At 34.7% G+C, this 26,254-nt stretch overlaps 1 protein-coding gene and 1 non-coding gene across 17 annotated transcripts in view; both read left to right on the top strand.

Moving 5' to 3' along the window:
• LCOR (ligand dependent nuclear receptor corepressor) overlaps positions 1 to 26,254 on the top strand; it is a 153,203-nt gene that overhangs the window by 81,561 nt on the left and 45,388 nt on the right. For all 16 annotated transcript variants that reach the window (XM_049103504.1, XM_049103505.1, XM_025466758.3 and 13 more), the window contains one exon: positions 21,016 to 21,148. In XM_049103504.1, coding sequence (XP_048959461.1) covers positions 21,016 to 21,148 — 133 coding nt within the window. The remainder of the gene's footprint in view (positions 1 to 21,015; positions 21,149 to 26,254) is intronic.
• LOC112672660 (U6 spliceosomal RNA) lies at positions 19,032 to 19,136 on the top strand. Its single transcript, XR_003144400.1, has one exon. It is a non-coding gene; the product is annotated as a U6 spliceosomal RNA (small nuclear RNA).

Raw genomic sequence — 26,254 nt, forward strand, 5'->3', positions numbered from 1 at the left:
TTGATTGTGGGAGCCATAGTATAAGTCTGACAGGGTTAATGAATAAGTGGATGTTGTGGGAGTTAAGAAATGAATATAGTCTACTAGTTTGAAAACTTGTCAGAGAGCTTTGACCAGAGAACGAATGGGCAGTGGATTTAAGTAAAGGTTTTGGGGGAGGAGGAGAAAACTTAAAGTAATGTTTATACCCTTGGAAGAAAAGAAGCTGGAAGAAAGGAAGACATTAAAGTTATTAAAAGGTGGGAACAGTTGAAGAAGGCAAGATTATAAGAAAATAAGAATTTAGTTACTGAGTGGTATGGGGACATTCCTGTTGAAATTAGATACATTGAGTATAATTGTAGGAGTTAATAGTTGGCAAGGAATAAATAAGGCAAGAATATACCCAAGTATAAGAATCCTGGCTAACTGACTTGCTCACACTAAGGGCAAAGAAAAGTGAGGAATTTTCAGATATGATAGTGATGTTTAAAAAAATATTAAGGGAGAAATAGGCTATAGTAACTGTACTTTTCTCACTTGAATTGCTGCTTACAGTTTTCTAGTTATACTAGCAAAAAAAAAAAAGATACTTTCAAGAAAATAAGATTACCTTTTCTGACAGCTTTTTTTTTACAATTTTTCTTTTTTTTTAAACTGAGATATAATTGACATATAGCATTAGTTTCACGTATATAATAATGATTCAGTATTTGTATATATTGCAAAATAATTACATACATAATTAACATCTATCACCACAAATAGTGATAGTTTTTTTTCTTGTGAGAACTTTTAAGATTTGCTCTCTTGGCAACATTCAAATATGTAATACAGTATTATTCATTATAGTCACCATGCTGTACAGTACCTCCCCAGGACTTATACATGTAATTGGAATTTTGTGCCTTTTCCATTGTGTGTAGATAGATAGATCACATTTTTTCTTTTCTTTTCTTTTTTTTTAGATTTTAAAATTTATTTTTATTTATTTTTAAAGATTTTGTTTATTTATTCATGAGAGACACACAGAAAGGCAGAGACATAGGCAGAGGGAGAAGCAGACTTCATGCAGGGAGCCCAATGTGGGACTCGATCCCAGAATCCCGGGATCACGCCCTGAGTCGAAGGCAGACGCCCAATCACCGAGCCACTCAGGCATCCCTATGTATGTATATATGTATGTATGTATGTATGTATGTATGTATTTGAGAGATGTGAGCACGTTGGGGAGGGGGAGAGGGAGAAAGAAAATCTTAACCTGATTCTTCTCTGAGCACAGAGCCTGACATGGGGCTTAATCACACAACACCAAGATCACAGCCTGAGCCAAAACCAAGAGTCAGATGCTTAACCAAATATACCACCCAGGCACCCCTAGACTACATTTTAATCCATTTTATGTGTCAGTGACACATAGGTTGCTCCCTTATCTTGGCTGTTGTAAATAATGTTGTAATGAACATAGGGGTGCATATATCTTTTCAAATTAGTTTTTTTGTTGTTGTTGTTTTCTTTTGGATAAATACCCAGAAGTGGTATTGCTAAATCATACAGCAGTTCTATTTTTAATTTTGGGGGTCACCTCATACTGTTTTCCATAGTGGTTGTAATATGCAGTTTACATTCTCACCAAGAGTGCACAAGGGTTCCCTTTTTTCCACATCCTCACCAATACTTATTTCTTGCCCTTTTCATAATAATCATTCTATGTGAAGTGAATACCTCATTACAGTTTTGATTTGCATTTGCCTCATGGTTCATGATGTTCAGCACCTTCATGTACCTCTTTGCCTTCTGTGTATGTCTTTTTTTTTTTAAGATTTTATTTATTAATTCATGAGAGAGACAGAGAGAGGCAGAGACATAGGCAGAGGGAGAAGCAGACTCCCTGTGGGGAGCCCGGTGTGGGACTCTATCCCAGGACCCTGGGATCATACCCTGAGCCAAAGGCAGAAACTCAACCACTGAGCCACACAGGTGCCCATCTGTGTATGTCTTTGGAGAAATGTCTATTCAGATCCTTTGCCCATTTTTTAGTCCATTTCTTTGGATATTAATCCCTTATCACATTGTGATTTGCAGATATTTTCTCCCATTCAGCCAGTTGTCTTTTCACTTAGTTGATAGTTTCCTTTTTGAGCAGAAGCTTTATAGTTTGATGTAGCCTATTTGATATAGTTTCTTTTTGCTTTGTTGCCTTTGCTCAAGACTGATGTCAAGGGGCTTTACTGCCTATATTTTCTTCTGAGAGTTTTCTAGTTTCAAGACTTATGTACAAGTCTTTAATCCATTTTGAGTTTTGTGTTTATAGTGTAAGACAGTGATCTAGTTTCATTTATTTGTAATGTGGGCTATTCAGTTTGCCCCGCACCATTTATTGTAAAGACTGCCCTTTCCCCATTGTACATTCTTGGCTCCATGCTGTTTCGATTACTATGGCTTTATAATATCCTTTGAAATCAGGAAGTGTGAGGCTTCCAGCTTTGTTCTCTTTTCTCAGTGATGCATTTTTAAGTAGGAAGAAATTAATAAATGAAGTCTAGGTTTAAAAAAAAACCTTATTTTTGTCAGTGTCATTTGTATTTGAATATTTTTGAGCTACTTTCCAACTCTTCAATTTTATGAATCTCTGAAAAATATGTTTTTGAAATCTTGTTGAGGTTTGTTGTGTTTTGTTTTGTTTTTGTCTTTGTTTTATTGAGAAGATTCTTAAAATTAAAGCCTGAACAAGTTTAGAATATTCTTGGTTCTACAAAAATTTAGGTTAGAAAGGTTCATATTAGATAGAGCTCCCCTCAGTGTTTCATTTGAATGTCATGTGTTGAGTGAGTCTTTCATTTCTTTCTGGCCACGAGTATAGGTCTCACTTCTTTTTTCTTTCATTTCTTATGAACTAGTATTTTCATATTAGGCTGTCGTCCGCCCCACCCCCACCCACCTTAGAGCATAATTGTTCTGCTTCTCTTTCTTCCCTTATTCTTTTTTTTTTTTTTTTTAAGATTGTATTTATTTGAGAGAGAGAACATACGAGCATGATGGTGGGGGTTGGTGTGGAGAAGAGAAGGAAGAGAGAATAATCTAGAGCCGACTCTGTGCTGAGTGTGGAGCTTGGTGTGCTTCTCCTATCTATTAAATTTCTGTCCTTTTTGAAGTTGTTTGCATTTAGATTATGCCTTTTATATTTCTTTTTTGTGTGTGTGGTGCTAAAATGTAGCAGTGTTAAGTATATTCACAATTTTTTTTGCAAGGAATCTCCAGAATTCGTTTCATTTTACAAAATTGCAACTATATCCATTAAATAACTCACAATTCCCCCTTCTCCCAGCCCCCGCAGTCACTATTCTACTTTTTGTGTCTGAGTTTGACTGTTGTGGGTACTTCATATAAGTAGAATCATGCAGTATTTGTCATTCTGTGACTGGCTTATTTATTTTACTTACTATAACATTTTCAAGGTTTGCTGTGTTATAACTTTTGTCAGAAAGCCCTTCTTTTTAAAGGCAGACTAATATCCTGTTGTGTGTTTGTACCACATTTTACTTCTCTATTCATCCAACAATGGACATTTAGGTTTGTTCCACCAATAGTAGACACTTGGGTTTCTTCCACCTTTTGGAAATAATACTGTTATGAACATTGGTGTATAAATACTTCTTCAAGACCGTACTTTCAGTTTTTTTGGGTTTATACTCAAAAGTAGGATTGCTGGATCAAATGGAATTAATGTTTTGAGGGACCACCAAACTCCACATTGGCTGCACCATCTTATATTCTTAACAGCAGTGCTTAAAAATTCTGATTTATCCACATCCTATCCAACATTAGTTATTTTCTGTTTATTTGTGGGTTTTTTGTAGTAGCCATTCTAATGGATGTAAAGTGGTAACCTCATTGCGGTTTCCCTTATGATTATTGATGTTGAGCATCTCTTCATGTGCTTGTTGGCCATTTTGGAGAAATGTCTATCAAGTCATTTTTTTGCCCATTTTTAAATCAAGTGGGGTTTTGTTTTTGTTGTTGAATTTGTAGGAGTTCTTTCTAAATATTAAGCCCTCATTAGATATTTATTTCCAAGTATTTTTTCCCATTTTGTAGGTTACCTTTTTACACTCTTGGTTATGTCCTTTGATGCATGGAAGCTTTTAAAATTTTGATGTCCAGTTTATTTTTATCTTTGTTGCCGGTTCTTTGGTATGTCATACTTTCAAAAATTCACTATGAAATCCAGTATTATAAAATCTTTCCCCCTATATTTTCTTCTAAGTATTTATCGTTTTAAGTCTCTGGTCCATTTTGAGTTAATTTTTGTGTATACTAGAAGGTAAGAATCCAGTTTCATGCTTTTGCATGTGGTTATCCATTTTCCACACACCATTTGAACAGAGCGTCTTTTCTTCCATTAAGTGGTCTTGGCACTCCTGTCAAAAGTCATTTGATCATATATATGGGGGTTTATATCTGGGCGTTCTCTCTCTCTCTCTTTTTAATTTTATTTATCTGAGAGAGAGAGAGAGAGAGAGAGAGAGAGAGAGAGAGCGCACTCAATCCCAGGACCCTGAGATCATGACGACCTGAGCCGAAGACAGATGCTTAACCAATTGAGCCACCCAGGCACCCCTGGGCTCTTTATTTTATTCTATTGTGTCTGTCTTTACGCCGGTATCATATTGTTTTGATTACGGTAGCTTTCTAATATGTTTTGAAATTAGGAAGTGTGCTACCTCCAACTTTCTTCTTTTTCAATGTTGTTTTGGCTCTTTTGGGGTTCTTTGAGTTTCCATAGGAATTTTAGGGTAGATTTTTGTGTTTGTGCAAAAAATGCCATTGAGATTTTGGTAAGGGTTATGTTTAATTAATTAATTAATTATTCATTTATTCATTCATTCATTTATTTATTTTAAACATTTTATTTATTTTTTCATGAGACAGAGACACAAGCAAGCTCCACACAGGGAGCCTGACATGGGACTTGATCCCAGGTCTCCAGGATCAGGCTCTGGGCTGAAGGCTGCGTTAAACCGCTAAGCCACCAGGGCTGCCCAAGGGTTATATTTTAAATTTGTATATAGTTTGGGTAATTGACATCTAAACAATATTGTCTTTGCCTTTTTTCCTTTCTTTCAAAAAATTTTGTCTGTTCCATATTTCTGAAGTTAAAATCAATAGCTACGTACTTGATTTTACTATGTCAAAAGTACCAGCCACTGTGGTTGAAATAAAGGTACTGTGAATGATTAAAGAGTAGTTTTAGCCACAGATGCTATTTTCAAGAAATTTATAGTCTAGTGGAGGAGGTACGAAATACACATACATGTATACATACAATTAATTATAATATTTATAAATAGTTATAAAACTAGTACTGTCAGAGTAGTATAGATAACATGCTATAAGACTTTGGAAAAAGGCAAGATTACATTTAGCTAGGCTTTTATATTATTGTTACTTCAAACATGCAGTTCGATATCCTTCTGTTTATAATGTTCTTGGGTTTCTAGGGACATGGATAGTCATTATGGACAGCAGATTGAAATTCAGAAGTTTTCTAATGGAGATTAGGTTGTGGATGAGAATGAGGATAGTATAAACTTTTAATTTCCAACCAGTGGAAGGATATGAGAAACTCTTGCTCTTGACTATGGAGGAGGTTTGCATTTGTCTTTTAATATTTTTAATAACTGTACATGTATAAGGGAAGGAAGGCTATAACTGCAAATTCTGACTATAGATACTGGCTAATTAAGTGTAGTGATAATAACAGTCATTTGCCACTTATATTTTAGGCTTAATTTCCATGAAAAGTAATAACAATAAGATACCCTGATCAAAGTCATTCATGGTAGTTTGTTGTATATTTTGAATACCATATTTAGTTCCTGGTATGTAGTCAAACCTCAAACTTTGTTTTTTCGTATTCTTTAGCTTGATGGTTTAACAAAATTGACATATGGTAAGAATTGTATTAAGCACAATTTTTATTTTGTTAGTGTAAAAAGCAACAATTTACATGAAGTAAGGTTTCTTTTTAGATAACTGACCTTAAAGAGTATGAGCATTTAAAATGGTGGAGCCATTTTCCCTAAGACTTGCTGGCATTTAAAATAATAAGATGCAGGAGAGTGGCATTTAAATCAGTGAGTTGCATCTTGTCAGCTCTTTTTAGTTCATTGCTTGAAATGTCAGTAAGCCATGGGTAGCGAACATGGCTTTAGCTACAGGCCCATGATCCACTGGGGTAGGTAGGTTGCTAACATAATTATTACAAAACTTGCATGCATGCACATGCTTCTAATTCCCAGGTTTTCTATACCGTATTGTATGAATGTTTTTTTTTTTAAGTCAGTTAAATTTGGAGAACACATGTACAAAGTGAGGAATGGCCTTGAATTTAGTTAGGGATGTGGGCCTAATATGTTACTCTGTTTTGTATCACACTCTTGAAATTTAGGCCATCCTACTTTTCGTAAGTGAAATTTGTCATTATTTCTTCCATTTTCTTTCCTGAAGTGTTGTCTCTCATAAAGAAAATCAGCAATATGTAAGTGTCCTTCCTCATTCTTAACCCTCCAAAACTCATAAGGTAACAAATGTTAAAGTTACAAAAGAAACCTGAGAAAATGTTAATCTATTTTGTTTAAAGTTTAATTTTATTAACTATTGCCCCAAGAGCAGACTTCCATGCTGACATATTTTGTTACTTTATTTATTTAGTACTATCCTTGCTATTTCAGGGACCAGTGGAACTACTTTTGTTACAGTTCCTGGAGAAATCTAATATTTCTGTCAGGGGTCAGCAAACTATGGCCTGTCTCCAGGTCCAGCTCAGAGCCTGTTCTTGTAATGCCTACGGGCTAAAGATAAAGAGTTGTTTTTAAAAAAGGAGATGAGGGATGCACTCACTAGAGACTGTATATATACTTCAAATACTAAAATATTTACCATCTGGCCCTAACAGAAAATGTCTTCCTCTCTTTTGAATATCTTCATCAGGTTGTTATATTAAGAGAAGTCGAAAGTTGTTAACTTCTGTATCTTACTTATTATTCTTTTTGCTTTTCTATCAGAGCAACTTCTAACACAAACAGATACAATTTAATGTCGAGAGGTGGGGTTATGAAGGAGAAGATGGAAGAGTGACAAGGGAGATCTTGGCTTGTGGGAGGAAAGTATGGCTTAGCATTTGTCCACCCTACCTTTTTTTACCTTTTTCCTTTGAAATAATTTCACTTTTTTATTTTTATTTTTTAAGTAGGCACTTTTTAATTTTTATTTTTTTAAGTAGCACCCAATGTAGAGCCCAGTGTGGGGCTTGAACTCATTACCTTAAGATCATGACCTGAGCTGAAATGAAATGAAGAGTCAGATGCTTAACTGACCGAGCCACCCAGGTGCCCTGGGAATAATTTCACATTTATAGAAAAGTTCTAAAAACAGTAAAAAACAAAAACCCCCAACTTTTAAAATACCCTTCACCTAGATTTACCAATTAACATTTTGCCACGTTTGCCTTACTATTTATTCTCATTCTTTCTTAGAGATGTTACATATAACATACACAGATTTGCCTAAAGCATATCAGAAGTTACATCATATCCTTTATACCTCTCTATTCCTCAATATTTCTAAGATTGTATATTTCCCTATTTGCTAAGAATAAGATTATCCACTTAGTATATAGTACATTTACCAAAAATCAGGCAAGTTAACTTCAATACGGTATTTAATCTGTGACCCACTTGTCTCCATGACCTTATAGGGTTGATTTTTTGTTTTGTTTTGTTTTTGTTTTTTTACCCTTTCCTTTAGTTCAAAATTCAATTTAGGATCACTCATTGTATTTGATTTTCTACTCTTTAGTCTCCTTTAATCTAGAATGGCTCTTCAAACTCATTTATTTATTTTAATTTTTAGTTTAAATTCAATTTTGTTAACATATACTATATTATTAGTTTTAGGGGTAGAATTTAGTGATTCATCAGTTGCATGTAATAATACCCAGTGCTCATTACAATAAGTGCCTGCCTTAATGCCCATCACCCAATCACTCTATCCCCCCACCCACCTCCCCTCCAGCAACCCTCAGTTTGTTTCTTACAGTTACGGATCTCTTATGGTTTGCCTTCCTCTCTGTTTTCATTTTATGTTATTTTTCCAAACTTATTTTTACACTGACTTAACATTGACATTTTGGAAGAGTATAGGCCATTTGTTTTGTAAAGTGTCTTTCAATTTAGGTTTTGTGATGTTTCTTCATGATAAAATTCATGTCATGATCTTTTAGCAGGAGTATTAAATAAATGTTGTATCCTTGTCAGTGTATCACATCATGAAGTACACAAAGTTAGTTTAGTAGATGATGTTTACTTTGATCACTTGACAAGGTTGATGTTCACTAGATTTTTCTGCTGAAATGGTACTTTTTTTTCTCCTTGTAATTAATAATTTGTGAAGAGATACTTTGAGACTATGTAAATTTCTCTTCTTTACTAAACCCTTACCCACTTTAGTTTTGGTATTGGTGGTAATTTCTTTCTGAAGTCAGGTATTTTTCTGATGGCTTGAAAATTGTTATTTTTCTATTATTCCTCTACATTTTTCAGTTTACTTTATACTGTGAAGAAGTGCATTCCCATTCCCTCTGTCATTTTGGGAAACAAAATTCTTATTCTGTTCAGATATATCATCCGATGTCCCAGATTTGGTTAGCCCCTTCAAGGCACCTGCTGTGTCCTTTTGACATGCCCCCATCATTTTTTGAGCACTTTAATACTTCTGGTACAACAAAATATCCTACATTTCCTTTCTCCAGTACTGGATTCCATTTTTTTAAGGGAATCTGGTTCCTTTGTTGATGCACATATCCCCATTTTTGGCCAGTCTGCATACAGCTTCATTAACAAAGACCAGATTTTGGGTAAGACTTAGCTTCCTTATCTTGATTTATATCTAAAGATATAGCAAAAATAGTGAAATGCCAACAATTCATGGTGACAGTATATCCAGAATACTATGCAAAAAGTAGATGGCAAGTAAAAAATACTGTTCTGAACCAAAAAAGTATGCTTTTTGAGGAGGATATTTATTCATTCATTCATTCATTCATTCATTCATGAGAGACACAGAGAGAGAGAGAGGCAGAGACACAGGCAGAGGGAGAAGCAGGCTCCATCCAGGGAGCCTGACGTGGGACTCCATCCCAGGTCTCCAGGATCAGACCCTGGGCTGAAGGCGGCGCTAAACCGCTGAGCCACCCGGACTGCCCTGAGGAGGACATTTATATGAGGTGTTGAAAATAAGTGTCACATTACTTCATGACTCAGAAAATGTTAGTAAGGATCATTTGTTTGATTTCAGGTTCAAGAGCCAAAAATCAATGAGATGTTCAGTATCTAGTATCTTTTATACCTTGGACCTATTTAATGATTTTTATGAGGTAATATTTATATACAATAAAATTAATCCATTTAAGAGTTCAAATTAATAGATTTTATTTTTTATTTTTATTTTTTTTAAAGATTTTATTTATTTATTCATGATAGTCACACACACACACACACACACACACACACAGACAGAGAGAGGCGGAGACACAGGCAGAGGGAGAAGCAGGCTCCATGCAGGGAGCCCAATGTGGGATTCGATCCCGGGTCTCCAGGATCACGCCCTGGGCCAAAGGCAGGCGCTAAATCGCGGCGCCACCCAGGGATCCCAAATTAATAGATTTTAGTAAATGTATACTGTTGTATAACTACCAGTCAGGTAGTTCAGGACAATACCCTCACCCTAAAAAGCTTTCTCATGTCACTTTCCTGGACCTTCCAACTCAGGCAGTCACTGTGGTTTTACCTTTTCTAGAATTTTATATAATAGAAGTCATACAGTATGTAGTCTTTTATATTGGACCTCTTTCATTTAGTAGTTTTTTGATATTTATTATTTTTGTATATACTCATGTTCCTTTTTATTGCAAAGTAGATCTCCATAGCATATACCTGCAATTCTTTGTTTATCCTTTCACTTTTTTTTTTTTAAATTTTTTATTTATTTATGATAGTCACAGAGAGAGAGAGAGAGAGAGAGAGAGGCAGAGACACAGGCAGAGGGAGAAGCAGGCTCCATGCGCCGGGAGCCCGACGTGGGATTCGATCCCGGGTCTCCAGGATCGCGCCCTGGGCCAAAGGCAGGCGCCAAACCGCTGCGCCACCCAGGGATCCCCTATCCTTTCACTTTTTTATGGAGTTCTGAATTGTTTCCAGATGTTGGCTTTTAGACTTATTCACATATAAGCCTTTGGACATATATTTTCATCTCTCTGGGATGAATATCTACAATTGGGTTTACTTAGGTAGTATTATAATTGTATATTTAACCTTATACTACCATATGGTTCACCAAATTGAATTAACCATTTTGTGATTCCATCAGCAGTGTATGGGAGTTCTAGTGTTACCCATTTTGCCAACATTAGATATGTTAGTCAATTTTTAACTTGATACATTCTAGTGGGTCTGTAGTGGTATCTCACTGTGATTTTAATTTTTATTTCCTTGTTAATTAGTGATGTTGAATATCTTTATTCATATCTTATGTGAAACATTTGAATCTTCATTTTTAAAAACTTATAAAGTGGTAATAGTTCTTTATATGTTCTATGTATTTATATCTGAAAATCAAGTAGTACTAGTTCTCCAAGTTTTTGTTTTTCAGACTTGGTCTGCTAATCTAGGTTCTTGACCTTTCTACATAAATTTTAAAATCAATATATTGATTTTTCAAAATCTTTTTAGAATTTTGGTTAGGGTTGCATTGAATCTGTAGATCACTTTTGAGAGAAGTACCATATTAGCAACATAAAGTCTTCCAGTTTATGATCATGGCTAATATTATCTTTATATCTTCTTTAATTTGCCTCAGAACTGTTGTGTAGTATTGTTTTCCTTCAGCCTGAAGAATTTCTTTTAAACATTTCTAGTAGTACAGAGAGATAGCAACTCTTACGTTGTAGGGAAAAGTATAAACTTTCTGACTTGAAAACATCTTTTGGATATTTGTTTTATTGCCATTCCCAAAAAGGTAGTAAAGGATGATTTTAAAAAGTATATTGTATGGATTTTGTAGGTAGAAATAATCAAAAGCTTAATAAAGAACTTGAGAGGTTCTTTTCTGTTGAAGATCCCAACCCTTTGGGTATTAAGACTCCTTTCCTGCTTTGGGTGATGGATCATAATACCACACAGTGTTGGTGGCTTCTGTAGCTCTCTGTTCCTTTACTTCTCCTTACACCTTCACAGCTCCCTTAAAAGAAATTTCAATAAAAGGATATTAGAAAATTGACACAAACTTGTGGAGCTACCAGAAAACACAGCAATTGAAGATTGATAGAAGATAGATGACCTACACTTTCTCTGAAAGCTGTGCACAAAATCAACTTTTACACACACATTTTTCTTCATTTATGCCAGCACTAACAATTAGAAAATAAACATATTTTTCATAGTGACAATAAAAAATGTAAAGTAATAAATATGTGGGAACTATATGAATAAACAACAAAATTTTAATTAAGATCCATTAAAGCCCACTTGGATAAATGTAAAGCAGCTCCTCAAAGAGAAGACTGAATATTTTTAAGGGTGACATTCTCCCTGAAATACTTACTTACTTTCTTTTTTTTTTTTCCCCTGAAATACTTTCTAAATATAATGCTATTAAGATCAAAACCATAGTGTCTTCTTTGGGGAGCTGGTGGTGGTGGGAAAATAGTTGACTATATTATTTTAAATATAATCTGAAAGAATAAAGCTAAAATGACCAAGACATTTTAGAAAATATGAATAATGAGTGGGGGATTTGCCTTCCCAAATACTTATTATAAATACATAATAATTTTTAAAGTATGATAATTAATGATGCTTTTTTCAGTTCTTTATTAAGGAGAGAACTTTAAAAAAAAAAAGATTTTATTTATTCATGAGAGACACCGAGAGAGATAGGTGCAGAGACACAGGCAGAGGGAGAAGCAGGCTCCTCCATGTGGGGAGCCCAATGAGGGACTTGATCCCGGGTCTCCAGGATCACACCCTAGGCTGAAGGTGGCATTAAACTGCTGAGCCACCCAGGCTGCCCAAGGAGAGAGCTTTTAAAAAATGTGACTACTTCCTACCCCAGAGCTATAGAATCTAAGGCTTTGACAGTATGCTCTAGGCGTCTTTTAAGAAGCTCATAGTAGGGGGATGGGGGGGGGGGGAGAAAGCAAGCAGTAGCAGTCTATTGCTGTAGATTGTAATGTGACAGTACGAACAAACCAGTCAAAGGGGACCAATTCCTGAATTTTGAAGGAAGCAATTCCTAGGGGATAGAAGTTCCAGTTCGTATCTATCTCCAGCTTTATTCTTATTATGTTCTGAGCCAACAACTCTTCTTTAATAACTAGGGATAATAACTGTAAAGAAGAAGTGATTTTTTTATTTACAGAAGAGTATGTCATATCATTTTGTTAATTTTTTTTTTTTTGCCATATTGTACATAATGACTCTTTAAAATTCAGATATGGGGGAGGGGAAATGACATGAATTTACTCTTCATATTTCCCAGCTATTGTATTAACTTTATTAGCTCTGTGTCATATGAACTTTTTTTGTTCTTATTGGTTTGTTTAATTTTGGTATATAGTACATATAGTGAGGGAGGATGACCTATATTTTGTACATCATTTCTATAAATGTTTTAAAAATATTTTATTTATTTGAGAGAGAGAGAGAGAGAGTGAGAGAGAGCGCGTGGGGGGAAGAGCAGAGGGAGAGGGAAAGGGAAAGAATCTGAAGCAGTCTCTGCCCTGAGCACGGAGCCTGATGGAGGCTCAATATCATGACCTGAGCTGAAACCAAGAGTCGGACACTTAACCACTGAGCCATCCAGGAGCCCCACGTCACTGCTATAAAATTTTAACTTGGTGGCCATATGTAGTTGAAAAAAATATGTGTTTTTTTGTGTTAATATTTTTCATCTTTGGTTATTCTGGATAAAAATAAGCAAATAAACATTTGGCAAAAAATTATTTTAAAACAACCATTTAAACTCTGCTGTATGCCTTAAATTAGTTATTTCCAAACAGAATCAGTTGTTCAAAAAACTCTACTAAATCTCAATAAGAGCAGTGGGACCCATGACCCACTCCCACCTACTTCACTGAGCTCGGCTTGAGGGAAGCGCAATTCTGAACAGGAGGAGCAGACTGTAGGCTTTGCTCATACCTTCTGGCTTCTTGTTGCAGATGCTTTCTTCCAAGCAGCTGAGGTCAAAAAGCATAGTGCTCTCTTCATTCACTCATCCTTTACTCAGAGTGGAAGTCTTCTCCAGGCATAGCAGATTGAGAATACTGAGCTTTGGGCTAGGTGTCATTCATAAGGCAGAAAGTTCTGTGCCAGGAGAGGCAAGTCATCCAGCACCCCCCTCTCATAAAGCACAGAAGTGGGTCATTGTCCCAGCCCCTAGTTTCTGTGCATGGCACAAAGGTTCTTTGAAAGGGAAAGGCAGGCCTTGAGAACAGAGAACTCTGTAGATCTCTTAAGGTGACTGGCTTTATTTGAAACAGCTTACAAAAGGTTGTTGAAAATGATGAAGATCTTTGTGATGAACAATTAAGAGGAGGCTAGCAGCTAGCTCCATGATACTAGTAGCAACAAGTGAAATGGCAGACCAGTTAGAATTTTTACAGAGAGAACCAGAAGAAAAGGTAGCGCTAAGAAGAGCACTCTTGGGAGTGGAATAAGCCTCAAAGACTGGCCAAGAAACCCTGCCCCTGCAGAGATCCCACTTTTATTGGAACAGACAATGGTGCAATTTATGCACCATGGTGTGGCAGAAAACACACGAATAAAACAAATTAGTAGAAACAACTGGATGTATGATACTGCTACAGGCAGATCAGCAAGAAACTTCTACAGGGAAGATCTGAGAAAGAAACTGCCAGAGTTGGGACACCTTGGTGGCTCAGCGATTGAGCACCTTCCTTTGGCTCAGGGCGTGGTCCCAGATTCCCAGGATCAAGTCCCACATCGGACATCTTGCATGAAGCCTGCTTCTCCTCCCTCTGCCTGTGTCTCTACCTCTCTTTCTGTGTCTCTCATGAATAAATAAATAAAATCTTTAAAAAAAAAAAATAAAAGACGCTGCCAGAGTCTCTAATCGAACCTTCACGTAGTCATTCCTGGTGGACAGGGAGACTGCATGCTCAAGACAGTATCTCCTGAGAAGTGATATCAGGGGCTGCGCAGTGCTGGGGAAATGGACTTCAATGAACCTAGAGATAAAGAGGGACAGTTTTAATGATAAAAGGGGCAATTTATCAGGAAGACATAATTATATCCTTACTGAACAACAGATCCCCAAAAAGCAGAATGTGACAGAAGTGAAGAGAGAAATAGACAATTTGACAATAGTTGGATATGTTGATAATCCACTTTCAATAATGGATAGAGCATCTAGGCAGAAGATCAACAAAGATGGAAGACTAGGACAATACTGTGAATCAACTAGACCTAACAGGATGTTTTTATAGAACATTCTACCCAAAAAGAACAAAATACTCATTCTTCTCAACTGCACATGGAACATTCTCTGGGAAAGACTTTATACTGGGCCATAAAAAAATTAAAGGAGTGTAATCATATAAAATATGTGTTCTTATTACAAAGGAATGATATTAGAAATTACAGAGGAAATAGGAATTCACCAACATGTGGAAATTAAATAACACTTCCAAATAATAAGATCAAAGAAGAAATCATAAAGGAAATTAGAAAATATTTTGAGATGAATTAAAACAAAGCCAAAATATACCAAAACTTATGTAGCCAACAGCATCTAGACCAGAACTTATAAAATGTGTGTATTTTAAAAGCCCTCAGTTCAATTCAATACCCTCTCTTCCTTTAAAAGACTAGAAGAGTATAGTAAACCTAAAGCAGAAAGAAGGAGATAATAATGATAAGAGCAAAAATAAATGAAATAATATAGAAAAATAGAGAAATCAACAAAATCAAAAGTTGGCTCTTTGAAAAAATCCAACAAAATTGGTAAATATTTTATGTAGGTCTAATCAAGAGAAAGACTCAGATTTATTAAATCACAAGGCAGCCCAGGTGGCTCAGCGGTTTAGCGCCGCCTTCTGCCCAGGGTGTGATCCTGGAGACCTGGGATTGAGTCCCGCATCAGGCTCCCTGCATGGAGCCTGCTTCTTCGTCTGCCTGTGTCTCTGCCTCTCTCTTCCTGTGTCTCTCATGAATAAATAAAATCTTTTTTAAAAACTTATTAAATCGCAAATGATATAGGAAGTTTACGACTGATCTTACAGAAATAAAAAGTTTAAGGGAAATACTGTGAGCAATATATATATTAGCAGATTAGACAATTTAGATGAAATGAGCAAATGCCTAGAAAGACACATACTACTGAAATTGATATAAGGAGGAAAAGATCTAAACTGAACTATGTTGTGGATTGAAATATCTCCCCCACCCCCAAAAAAGATATATTGAAGTTCTAATACTTATGAACATGAAGTATTATTGGAAATAGGGTCTTCTCAAATTAATCAAGTTAATTAAAGTTACACTGGACTAGAGTGGGTCCTAAATCCAATGACTGGTATCTTTATAAGAAGAGAGAGTTGGAGACTGAGACACACAAGGAAGAAAGCCATGTAAAGATGGAAGGACAAATTGGAGTTACGGTGTCACAGTCAAGAAATGCCAGATTGTTGGAAACCAACAGAAGCTAGGAGAAAGCAGAGAAGGATTCTTTCATAGAGCCTTCAGAAGGAGCATGGCTCTGTTGACACGTTGATTGCAGATTTTTAGATTCCAGAATTATGAGAGAATAAATTTCTGCTGTTTTAAGCCACTCCGTTTGTGATAATACATTACGATAGCCCTAGGAAAATAATGCAACCTAGAATAAGTAAAGAGATTGAATTTGTAGTTTTAAAACTTCCATCAGGGAAAAACCTGTGGCCAGATATCTTCACTGGTGATTTCTACCAGATATTTTTTAAATAATACCAATTCTTCATAAACTTACCTAAAATTTAGAGAAAGACTTCCTAACTTTGTGAGGCCAATATTACTTGAATACCAATACCAGACACAGAAATCACAAGAAAGGAAAACTTCAGACCAGTATCATTTATTTATACCAACAATAATAATAAAATTCTCAACAAAATATTAGCAAACCAAATCAAGCAAAGTATGAAAACTGTTACATACCCTTACCATGAGATTTATCTCGGGAATGCAAGCTTGGTTTTACATCACAAAATCAATTAATGTAATACAGTGCGTTAGTAGAATAAGTGATAGGATCACATGATCATCACAATGGATGTCCTCCAAAAAAATGTTTGACCAAATCCAATACTTTTTCATGATAAAAACACACAACTGGGATGCCTGGGTGGCTCAGCATTTGAGTGTCTGCCTTTGGCTCAGGGCTTGATCCTGGGAGTCCTGGGATCAAGTCCCATATTGGGCTTCCTGCATGGAGCCTGCTTCTCTCTCTGCCCCCCCCCCCCCCCATAAATAAATAAAATCTAAAAGACAAAACAAAAAAACACCCAACAGACTAGAAGTAGAAGAGAAATTCCTCAGCCTGACTTACAAAAGTACATAGCTATGGTGGAAAACTGAACATTTCCCCTCCTGAAATTAGGAACAAGACAAGGTTATCCATTCTCACTACTTTTATGCAGTGTTGTACTTGAGGCTCTAACGTTGGCAATTAGGCAGTAAAAAAGAAACCAAAGTTATCCAGATTACAAAAGAAATAAAAATGTCTATCTGTAGATGACATGTTGTATATGGAAAATCCTAAGGAATCTGCAGAACACTATTAGAGTTAGTAAGTTCAGCAAGGTTATAGACTACAGCATTTTTAAAAAATGGTTGTATTTCTGTACAAATAGCAGTGAACAGTCTGTGGATGAAAATTAAGAAAACAGTTCCATTTACTAGTTCCAAAAGAATAAAATATTTAGGAATAATTTTAACGTGTTTAAGACTTGTACACTGTAAATTTAAAAAATTGTTGAAATACGGGACGCCTGGGTGGCTAAGTGGTTGAGCATTCTGCCTTCGGCTAAGGGCGTGATCCCAGAGTCCCAGGATCGATCCCACATCGGGCTTCCTGCATGAAGCCTGCTTCTCTGCCTGTGTCTCTGCCTCTCTCTGTGTGGGTGTCTCTCATGAATAAATAAGTGAAATCTTTAAAAAAACAAAAATTTGTTGAAATAAAGAAGATCTAAATAAATAGAAAAATATCTCATGTTAATGGATTGGTACATTTGATATTATAAAGATGGTATTGCTCCCCAAAATGGCCTTCAGATTCAGTGCATTTTCTGTTAAGACTTCTGTAGGCTTCTTTGCAGAAATTGAAAAACTGATCTTAAATTCATATGAAAATTCAAGGGATGCATGAATAGCCAAACAGTCTAATAAGAGAGGACTCACACTTCCCAATTTCAAAAGTTACTACAGAAATACAGTGAGCAACATATTGTGTTACTGGCTTACAGGTGGGATATGTAGATCAGTGGAATAGAATTGGGTGTCCAGAAGTAAAATTTATAGCTAGAGATTCTTGACAAAGGAAGTTGGACTCCTTCCTTACACCATACACAAAGGTTTACTTAGAATGTATCATATAACTAAAAGTAAGTTCTAAAATTTAAAACATTTAGAAGAAAACATAGGAGTAAATCTTCATGAGCTTGGGTTAGCTACTAGTTTTTTTATATATAATACCAAAAGCACAAATGACCGCCCCCCCCAAAAAAAGATGAATTGAAATTCATTACAATTAAAAACTTTTATACTGTTAACAGAAGTAGCATCAATGAAGTGATAAGAAAGTTCACTGATGGGAGCAAATATTTGCAAATCTTAGATCTGATAATGGACTTGTATCCAGAATACATCAAGAATTCTTACAGCTCATCATTAAAAAGGTAGATAGCCCAATTAAAAATTGGGCAAAGCATATGAATAGACATTCTCCAAAGAATGTATTTAAATGACGAGTGAGATGTTCAACATCATTAGTCATTGGGGAAATACAAATCTGAACCATGAGGCACCGCTTCTTGTGTATTAGAATGGATATGATAAAAAAAAAATACAAGTGTTCATGAGTATGTGGAACCCTCATTGCTGTTGAGAATATAAAATGGTACACCTGCTTTGGAAGATGGTTTAGTACTTCCTCAGAATGGTAAACAATTAACACATGATCCAGAAATTCTCCTAAGTATATATCCAAGAGAAATGAAAATATACATCCACACAAAAACTTGCGCACGAATATTAAAGGCAGCATTATTTGTATCATAGTAGCCAAAAAGTAGAAAACCAAATGGTTATCAACTGATGATTGGATAAAATGTGCTATATCCATATAATGGAGTATTATTTGGCACTAAAAAGGAAGGAAGTACTGATGCATGCTACAACGTGGTGAACCTTGAAAACTATTCCAGGAGGAAGTAGTCTCACACACAAACACACACATGAATATTGCACAGTTCCATTTGTATGAACTATCCAGAATAAGCAAGTCCGTAGATACAAAAAGTAATAGAATGGTTGCCTAGGTTTGGGGCAAATGGGAGAATGGGGAGTAACTGGTAGTGGGTACAGTTTACTTTTGGTGTACAGAAAGGTTTTAAAATGTATCATGGTGAGTGGTGAACCACCCCCCCCAAAAAGAATTTTATACTTTAAGTGGGTGAATTGTATGGTATGTGTATTATATCTCAATAAAACTGTTTAAAAACAAAACAAATAGGTACAACTATAATTAATATGAGCCAACTGAAAGTTATCTGTATGTTTTAGAGTCCAGATTGATAACATTGGTTAGAATTGTTTAATTCAAGAAAAAACAGGTAGCACCTTCCTGAGTGCTGTTTTAGTTGCCATGAGTTGATTTATTATTTAGATAAGGAAGTAGCCTGAATGCAACATGAAACAGGGTTGAAATATAGATATTCTGTGCTTGCTTCAGCAGCACATGTACTAAAATTGGAACAATACAGAAAAGATTAGCATGGACCCTGCACAAGGATGACATAAATTTGTGAAATCTTCCATATTTTTGTGATGAGCCCTGGGTGTTGTATGTAAGTGTTGAATCACTAAATTCTACAGCTGAAACTAGTATTACACTGGATATTGACCAGCAGGAATTTAAGTAAGAACTTGGAAAGAAAAAAAAGATACATGTATTTATAAACATACATGTAGAATCAAATGAGAAAAGCTGCATGCTTAACTCACTGAAACTACACTGTGTACAATGCATTCTGCAACTAACATCATCTCTCACTAAGATATAAGTATTCCTAAACATGAAAAATAGAGATATTTTGCTCAAAGTCTGACTGAACTGACTGAATGTAGGAGTAAACAGTACAGTTCATGCCATTTAATAATGTCGAATTTTAAAAATCAACATGGCATTAAAATGAAATGGCATTAAAAGTATAATACAGTTGAGGATTTTATTGGACTCTAGTTAATACTTATTCCTAATACCTTTTAAACGTTAAGTCTATCAGAATTACATTATTTTTTGATTCATTTAAAAAAGATAGTTAATAATTTCTGTAGGCCACAAGAGAGAATGTTGGCGAATACAACTATAATAAAGATTTTCGTAATGATTTATCACAATATTTTCTTTATGTGGCAGACTTAATATGTGTAGTATGAAAATTTATCGGCTGATTGTTTTAGTTTGATTATGCAAGAGAGTTCTTCCTTTAAACTATTTGTAATATGTAATTGATGCTAAATGTGTCTGCAAAATACTATTTTGGTTGTGCTGTCAACACAGTTTGGATGATGGGGAAATTATAAAAAGCTGGTTGCAAATATCGTTGAGTATATTTGAAATCTTTAAGGAAATTGTGGACTATAACATTCCTTCAGTGTCTTTATTATTTCCTTTTCGTGGTTATCAAGTATGTCCCCGTTATCTTATTTAGAGTACTTTAAAGTTTCCCATGACATAAGGAAATGCACATGATGATACATTGCAGTGATTTGAAGTAAATTATATGCACTGGAACATAAAGAACATTTAAAACATGTACTTTGATTTTCTTTATACTTTCATTTTTTATTATCATAGTTTCCTGTTACTAGCTACCTGATTTGGAAGTAAGTGCAAAGCACTTATTAGTCTGCTAATAACCTAGTCTGCTGCTCCTGCTGTCTGAGAACAGATTCTGGGAGTCTTTAGGATGAGTCTAGGCAGCATTTTGAAACTTTCTGATCAGGACTTAAATTTCTATATTGTAAACATTTTTAACTGTACTTAGAAATATTTACCTTTAGAATATGCGATACATGGTTTTAAAATTCTTTTTTTCTAGAGCCAGTTTTAACCTATTAATTTCACAACTCTAAACATTTGAAAGCTATAGTTTATTATAGTATTCTAGGGACAGAATTATGAATTCAGGTAACATTCTTTTTGAGTTTTCCCTTATGGCCCTTTTAAAAAAAACTACATGGCCATTTAAAAAAAAATGTTCATTTTGTGTCTGGAAAAAACATCTTGAGGTAGGAGTGCAAACATGATTCTCAAATAATATTTGGGGTTTATATCTTTTTGTCTAAGTTGAATTGCCTGTGAACTATTGCTATATAGTATAATAAGAACCAATATACTTGAATGCTCAGGAATATTTTTTCTTTTGTAGTGTTAGTTTAATTAGGATCTGTCTGCAAATTTTAAACATAATTCATAAGATAAATAAAAACCGCCTAAAGTATATTTTTACATTCACTTTGCTTTTATACTTTTGTGGAGATGAAATTTTATTCTGATTTGAAGTTTTAAAATATTTTAATTGTGTTAAACTGATTTGTCTTATTTGTTACTAATATTTGTCTTTGATTTTGCATCTGTACTATTGATAATGAATGGGGAAGGATTTTTGTGCAAATATTTCACCAAATATTTTTACAGGGACACTTAGTCGGTCTGGATGAACCAGCTTCGGGAGCTGGGCAAGAAGCTCTGCTTAAACAAGAGCAAGCAAAAATCATTCGATTCGAGAGACAAGCAGAAGAGTTCCTCAATGCAGTCTTTTATAGAAAAGGTTGGTTCTAGTGAAGAATGGCATTTAGCATCTGCTTGTCTTATACTGATTTCCTTAATTTTAATGTCATTTTTAAAAAGTTATTTTAAAATATATTTCTTTATTGATAATATACTTTATATTCCTTTGGTCAAGTTAAATTTGGAATAGGGTAAGACAAACCTCTCCCTTCTTTTCATTCTGAAGTTATGGTGAAATGTAACTTTTATTAAATAGTTCCTGAAAGTATTATGAACATCTGAAAATTCTAAGGTATCAGCAGTATGGTATTTTCTCAGACAAATATTCTTACATTAAGTAGTTGCGGTTTTAATTACAGATAACCATAAAACCAACTGTATAAAATTTTAGAAATTCTTCCCTGAAATTCATTTGGAAAATAGATGAAGGTTATATCTTAAAATTAGATTTGCAAGCATTTTTTTCTTTGACTGTTTTTCAAGATTATTTGATATGATCTTTCTTCACTAAAATTTCATTAAATTATTAAAATTGGAGAAATTCATTTATATAATGAAACTTACCCATATGTTGGGTATTTAATAGCTCCACCTCTTATATTTTTCAATTTATCTTTCTCCTTGAAACTTGTGTAAACATGTTTTGCATTTCTTTTCTCTGTTCATAAAGGCTAATTTCAGTTGCCGTCAACCAAGACCTTCAGAAAGCTTCCCTCCAAGATTCATTCAGTGAAGTCTTTACCTTTAAGAAATTCTTTCTGAATGGATTTGTATTCCATGGTTATGTCTTCCCTCTAGTTCCAAGACAGAGGTTCTAAAAATGTTTTCTACAAATGCCTCATAATCCTGAATATTTCTTATTTAATCTTCAGAAGACTCCGTGATTCTGCTTTCTTAAATATTTCTTTATATGTCTGGTTTACACCTCTCATTCTTTTAGGAATTCCCTCCTTCCCTCCAAAGTCTGAAGGGTGATTTTTGCCTGTACACTGGTTGAAAGTCTGATAAGTGCATTCTAATTGGTTGGTTACAGTTGGAGACCAGCTGATGTTCTGCTTAATGTGGTCAGTATTTTCAAAATGGAGTATGAAGTTAAGCACTATATAAAATTAAAGAGTGAAGATTATTGTTTTCAGTGGCACTTTTTTTCCTTCTGTCAGATCCCGATGCAAAATTAAATCTTTTAGTACATCCTCACTTCTCTTTTAATACCCTCTAGCATCTCTGACCTAAAGCTCCCAACTAAGCTCCCATGTTCACTTCATCTTCTCCTGAAGGTACTCTGAATTCTAAAATTATGTTAGAATAATAATTGACTTTGTTAATTTTATAAACATTTGATTGTTTTATTAAAATAATTCACATTTAAAGTATAAATGATCAGTTCTGTCAGTTTATTAAAAAAATAAAACATCTTTACAGCCCCTCTGCTATTCCTCTCCTTTAGGATGTGTACTGAGTCATGAGGTCTAATGCTGCCGCAAACCTCATGATCTAAAAAGAGAAACTCTTCTCCCTAATATACATGGAGAAATCACTTGTCATCTACTCTTTGCTTACAGGCAGTTAACAAAGTCAATCATAAGCATATTCCTAAAGAGAATTCTAGCCGCCTTCTCTGCTATCCTGTCCCTTTGTCATGTAGGAACAACTTAAGTTCCTACCAGTTTTCTTAGTTAAACATTAAACTTTTTGGCACATGAGGGAATTTTAATCTTGAAATCAGTCTTAGGGTAGACTTCAAGAGATGAGAATCCTTTTTGAGTTTGTATATTTGTATACTAGCATATGATGTTCACAAAAAGAACTATTGCTTTGGTATTGGAAGTTCTTTCCTCCTTGTTTTATGTGTTAATATTTGTTATTTTTAGATATATTAATCTTCATGAAAATGTCTTAGAGAAGAGATTAGTGCTCTTCAGGTTATATCAAAAATGTCATGCAGAGATATGACAGGCAGTTTAGTCTGAAGGGGATTTTTTTTTTCCAAATAAATAGTTTAGAAATTGGATTTAGTTCTTTGTTTCTAAGTATTGGATTTAGTTCTTTGTTTCTAAGTATTACAAATTATATATGTTTTGTTATAGAGAGAGGGTGGAGGGGGCAGAGGGAGAGAGAGATTCTTAAGCAGGCTTTTTGCCCTTAAGATTAGTGAGATCAAGAGCTAAAATTAAGTCGGGCACTTAACTGAGGGAGCCACCCAGGAGCCCTGCAAATTGTGTGTTTTAAATGTTTGCATATGAAAAGGTTCTATAAGCTAAGTAGGAACATAGTTGCAATAAAAGTAGGCTTTGTGGTATGGACTCTATAATGAATTTCAGCTTAGGAACAGTATATTTTCTACAACTGTCATTATTATACTTTTTAAGCTTGACTTTTCACTTGTGTTAGAAGATTTGACCCTTTTCTGAAAGTTAGATTTGCATATTTATTTTATTTTATTAAGATTTTATTTTATTTGAAAGAGAATGCGTGAGAATGGGGAGGGTAGGGAAGGGGGCACTGGGAGAGGGAAAAGGAGGAGAGAATTCCAAGCAGACTCAACGCTGAGCATGGAGCCTCACACAAGGCTCAATCCCATGACCCTGAGATCACAGCCTGAGCTGAAACCGAGTCAGATAATCAGATGATTGAGCCACCCAGGAGCCCCAGATTTTCATTTTTAAAACACCCAAGTGGCTGGTGATGTACCATTTACATGTTTTCCTGTAGTTTTAATTTTGATTGGATTTTTTGTTTTTATTTGACTCTATTGTGAATGTTCCCCAAGGCATGGTTTATAGAAGTTATGTTTTAAGTAAGTGAAAGAATGAAATGTGTTCAGGAAACCTTTCAAAAGATGCAGAAATTTAAAAGGCACAGATGTCATTAATACATGAATGAATATGAATTGTTTTATGATTATGTTCTTTATTCAAAAAGAGGCAAGATAGACTACAGGCATTTAAAGCTCCGAGGTAGCAATTTATGTTCTTTATCCTAAAATCTCTGGCTCTTCACAAATCCCTTTAATTATATTTAGGAATCTAATTAAACACAGAGATCTCATAAATTCATTTCACTTCCTGTTTGGAAACTTGTATCTTTATGTGTTGCTGTGGATAAGAAGATACACTGATACATTAAAACTTGAAATTATATAGTCTTTCATTTGGAGGATGGATCTTAAGTGGAAAGTTAAATGAATATTAATAAGAATATTCAGTGGGTAGAGAGACTTAAAAAAAGCAGTGTGGCTGAAATGTTTATTAAAACATTTAAGGAACTTGTCAGTGATTGTAATAATTTCTGAACCTTACCTAATTAAACACCTTAATTCTTTAACCATCTAGCATACTCTTTATAGAGAAGAAATGTGAGGTTAAGAAATACTTTTTAGTAGAACAAATATAACAATCGATAGAGCAAAACTTATTAAACTTCAAAGAATTAAATATTCTGACTTTAGACTATCTTCTAGTATTGAATGTTGTCTTTCAGGGAAAAAAATTATTCTTAGGGGTCCCATGAGGTGGTGGTGATGATGATGATGATGATGATGTGTGTGTGTGTTGTGGAGATTTTAGATTTTAATTGTAATGACTCAGTTTTTCTCTAAATTTATAAATCAACCTAATTCCCTTCCAGCTCGCACTGTATTAAGGATAAAGTAAAAAAAAAAAAAAAAAAAAAGGATAAAGTAATTTACCTTCTATAGTTAATCTTTAAAAAACCAAGGAAACTCAGGTTTCTGAGAACTGTCTTCTAAAACCTCTGAAGTATTGTGGGAAGTAAAGGTCACTGGTGAAACGTTAAGATCAGGGGGAGAGTTTTAATCAGGGATCTATACAGATTTGAAGAGGCCACTTATATTCTTTTTTTTTTTTCTTTTAAGATTTTATTTATTTGTTCATTAGAGACACACAGAGAGAGAGGCAGAGACACAGGCAGAGGGAGAAGCAGGCTCCATGCAGGGAGCCCGATGTGGGACTCGATCCCAGGACTCCAGGATCACGCTCCAGGCTGAAGGCAGGCACTAGACCACTGAGCCACCAGGTGTCCCGAGGCCACTTATTCTTTAGACACATTAAGCTCATTTGTCTAAAGAAAAACAACTATTTGAAGATGATTAATTGATTTAACTGACCCATTTATTAGTCAACTAATATGAATGAATACTTTATACCAAGCAAGATTAGGTGCTGAGTGTACAGAGGTAAACGAACATAATCTCTGCTCTTGAGAAACTTAGTCTCCCAGAGAGGATTGTAACAGTAGAGATGTGATGATATATTTATACCAAACATTTTCCCCATTTGACCTTCAAGATCCCTTCCAGTGCTGAAAGTTCTATGAGTTAATGAATTCATATGTTTTAAAATTAACAATGATTCAAAATTGATAACTTAGGTGTTCATTACTTCCCTAGCTGTTTAATGATTGATAGAGTGTATTTAAAGAACTCATGGAAAATACATGGACTTAAGCTTTTGATTTTTGACATTTAAACTCCTAGCCTAGGGGTTCTAAAATTGTGGTGCCTTGTCCAGTTCCATCTAGAAACTTAATAGAAATGATAGTCCTTGAACTCACCCTAAAACTGCTGAATGAGTGACTCTGGGTTTGGGACACAGCAATCTGTTTTTACAAGCCCTCAAAGTAATTCTAATGAGCCTGAAAATGGGAGGCTATTGCCTCAGTCTATCATGGATCTTATATTAAATATCTTTTATAATTTTGATATGCTTTCAGCCTTTAACAGAGGGTAAATTAAGCACTCATGAACTAAGTAATCCATCCTTCAGCAATTTAGGAAGAGATAAATGAGGAAAGGTCTAGGAGAAACCAGATATGATCTATAAGTGGTAAACAGGGGAGTAATTATTTCATAAAAGAAGGGTTTTATGTATTCTGTATCAGGTAAGTGATTCTTGCCCATAAGATATACTATTTGTTATCCCTTTATTTAATTCCATAATATTGAGGGGGTGGTATTTATAAATGATTTTATGAAAATTTTATTTTTAAAAACTTCAACTCAGGCTTAGAGATTGAAAATGTAATTCTGAGATGGAAGACTACTTTTAGGATATTGCATTGTAAGGAAAAAAATAAAATGAAATTTTATGTTTGCTTGAAAGCTGTCTTTTTTTTTTTTTTTTTTTTT

Source organism: Canis lupus, chromosome 28, assembly GCF_003254725.2.
Source record: "Canis lupus dingo isolate Sandy chromosome 28, ASM325472v2, whole genome shotgun sequence".
NCBI classification, from domain to species: Eukaryota; Metazoa; Chordata; class Mammalia; order Carnivora; family Canidae; genus Canis; species Canis lupus.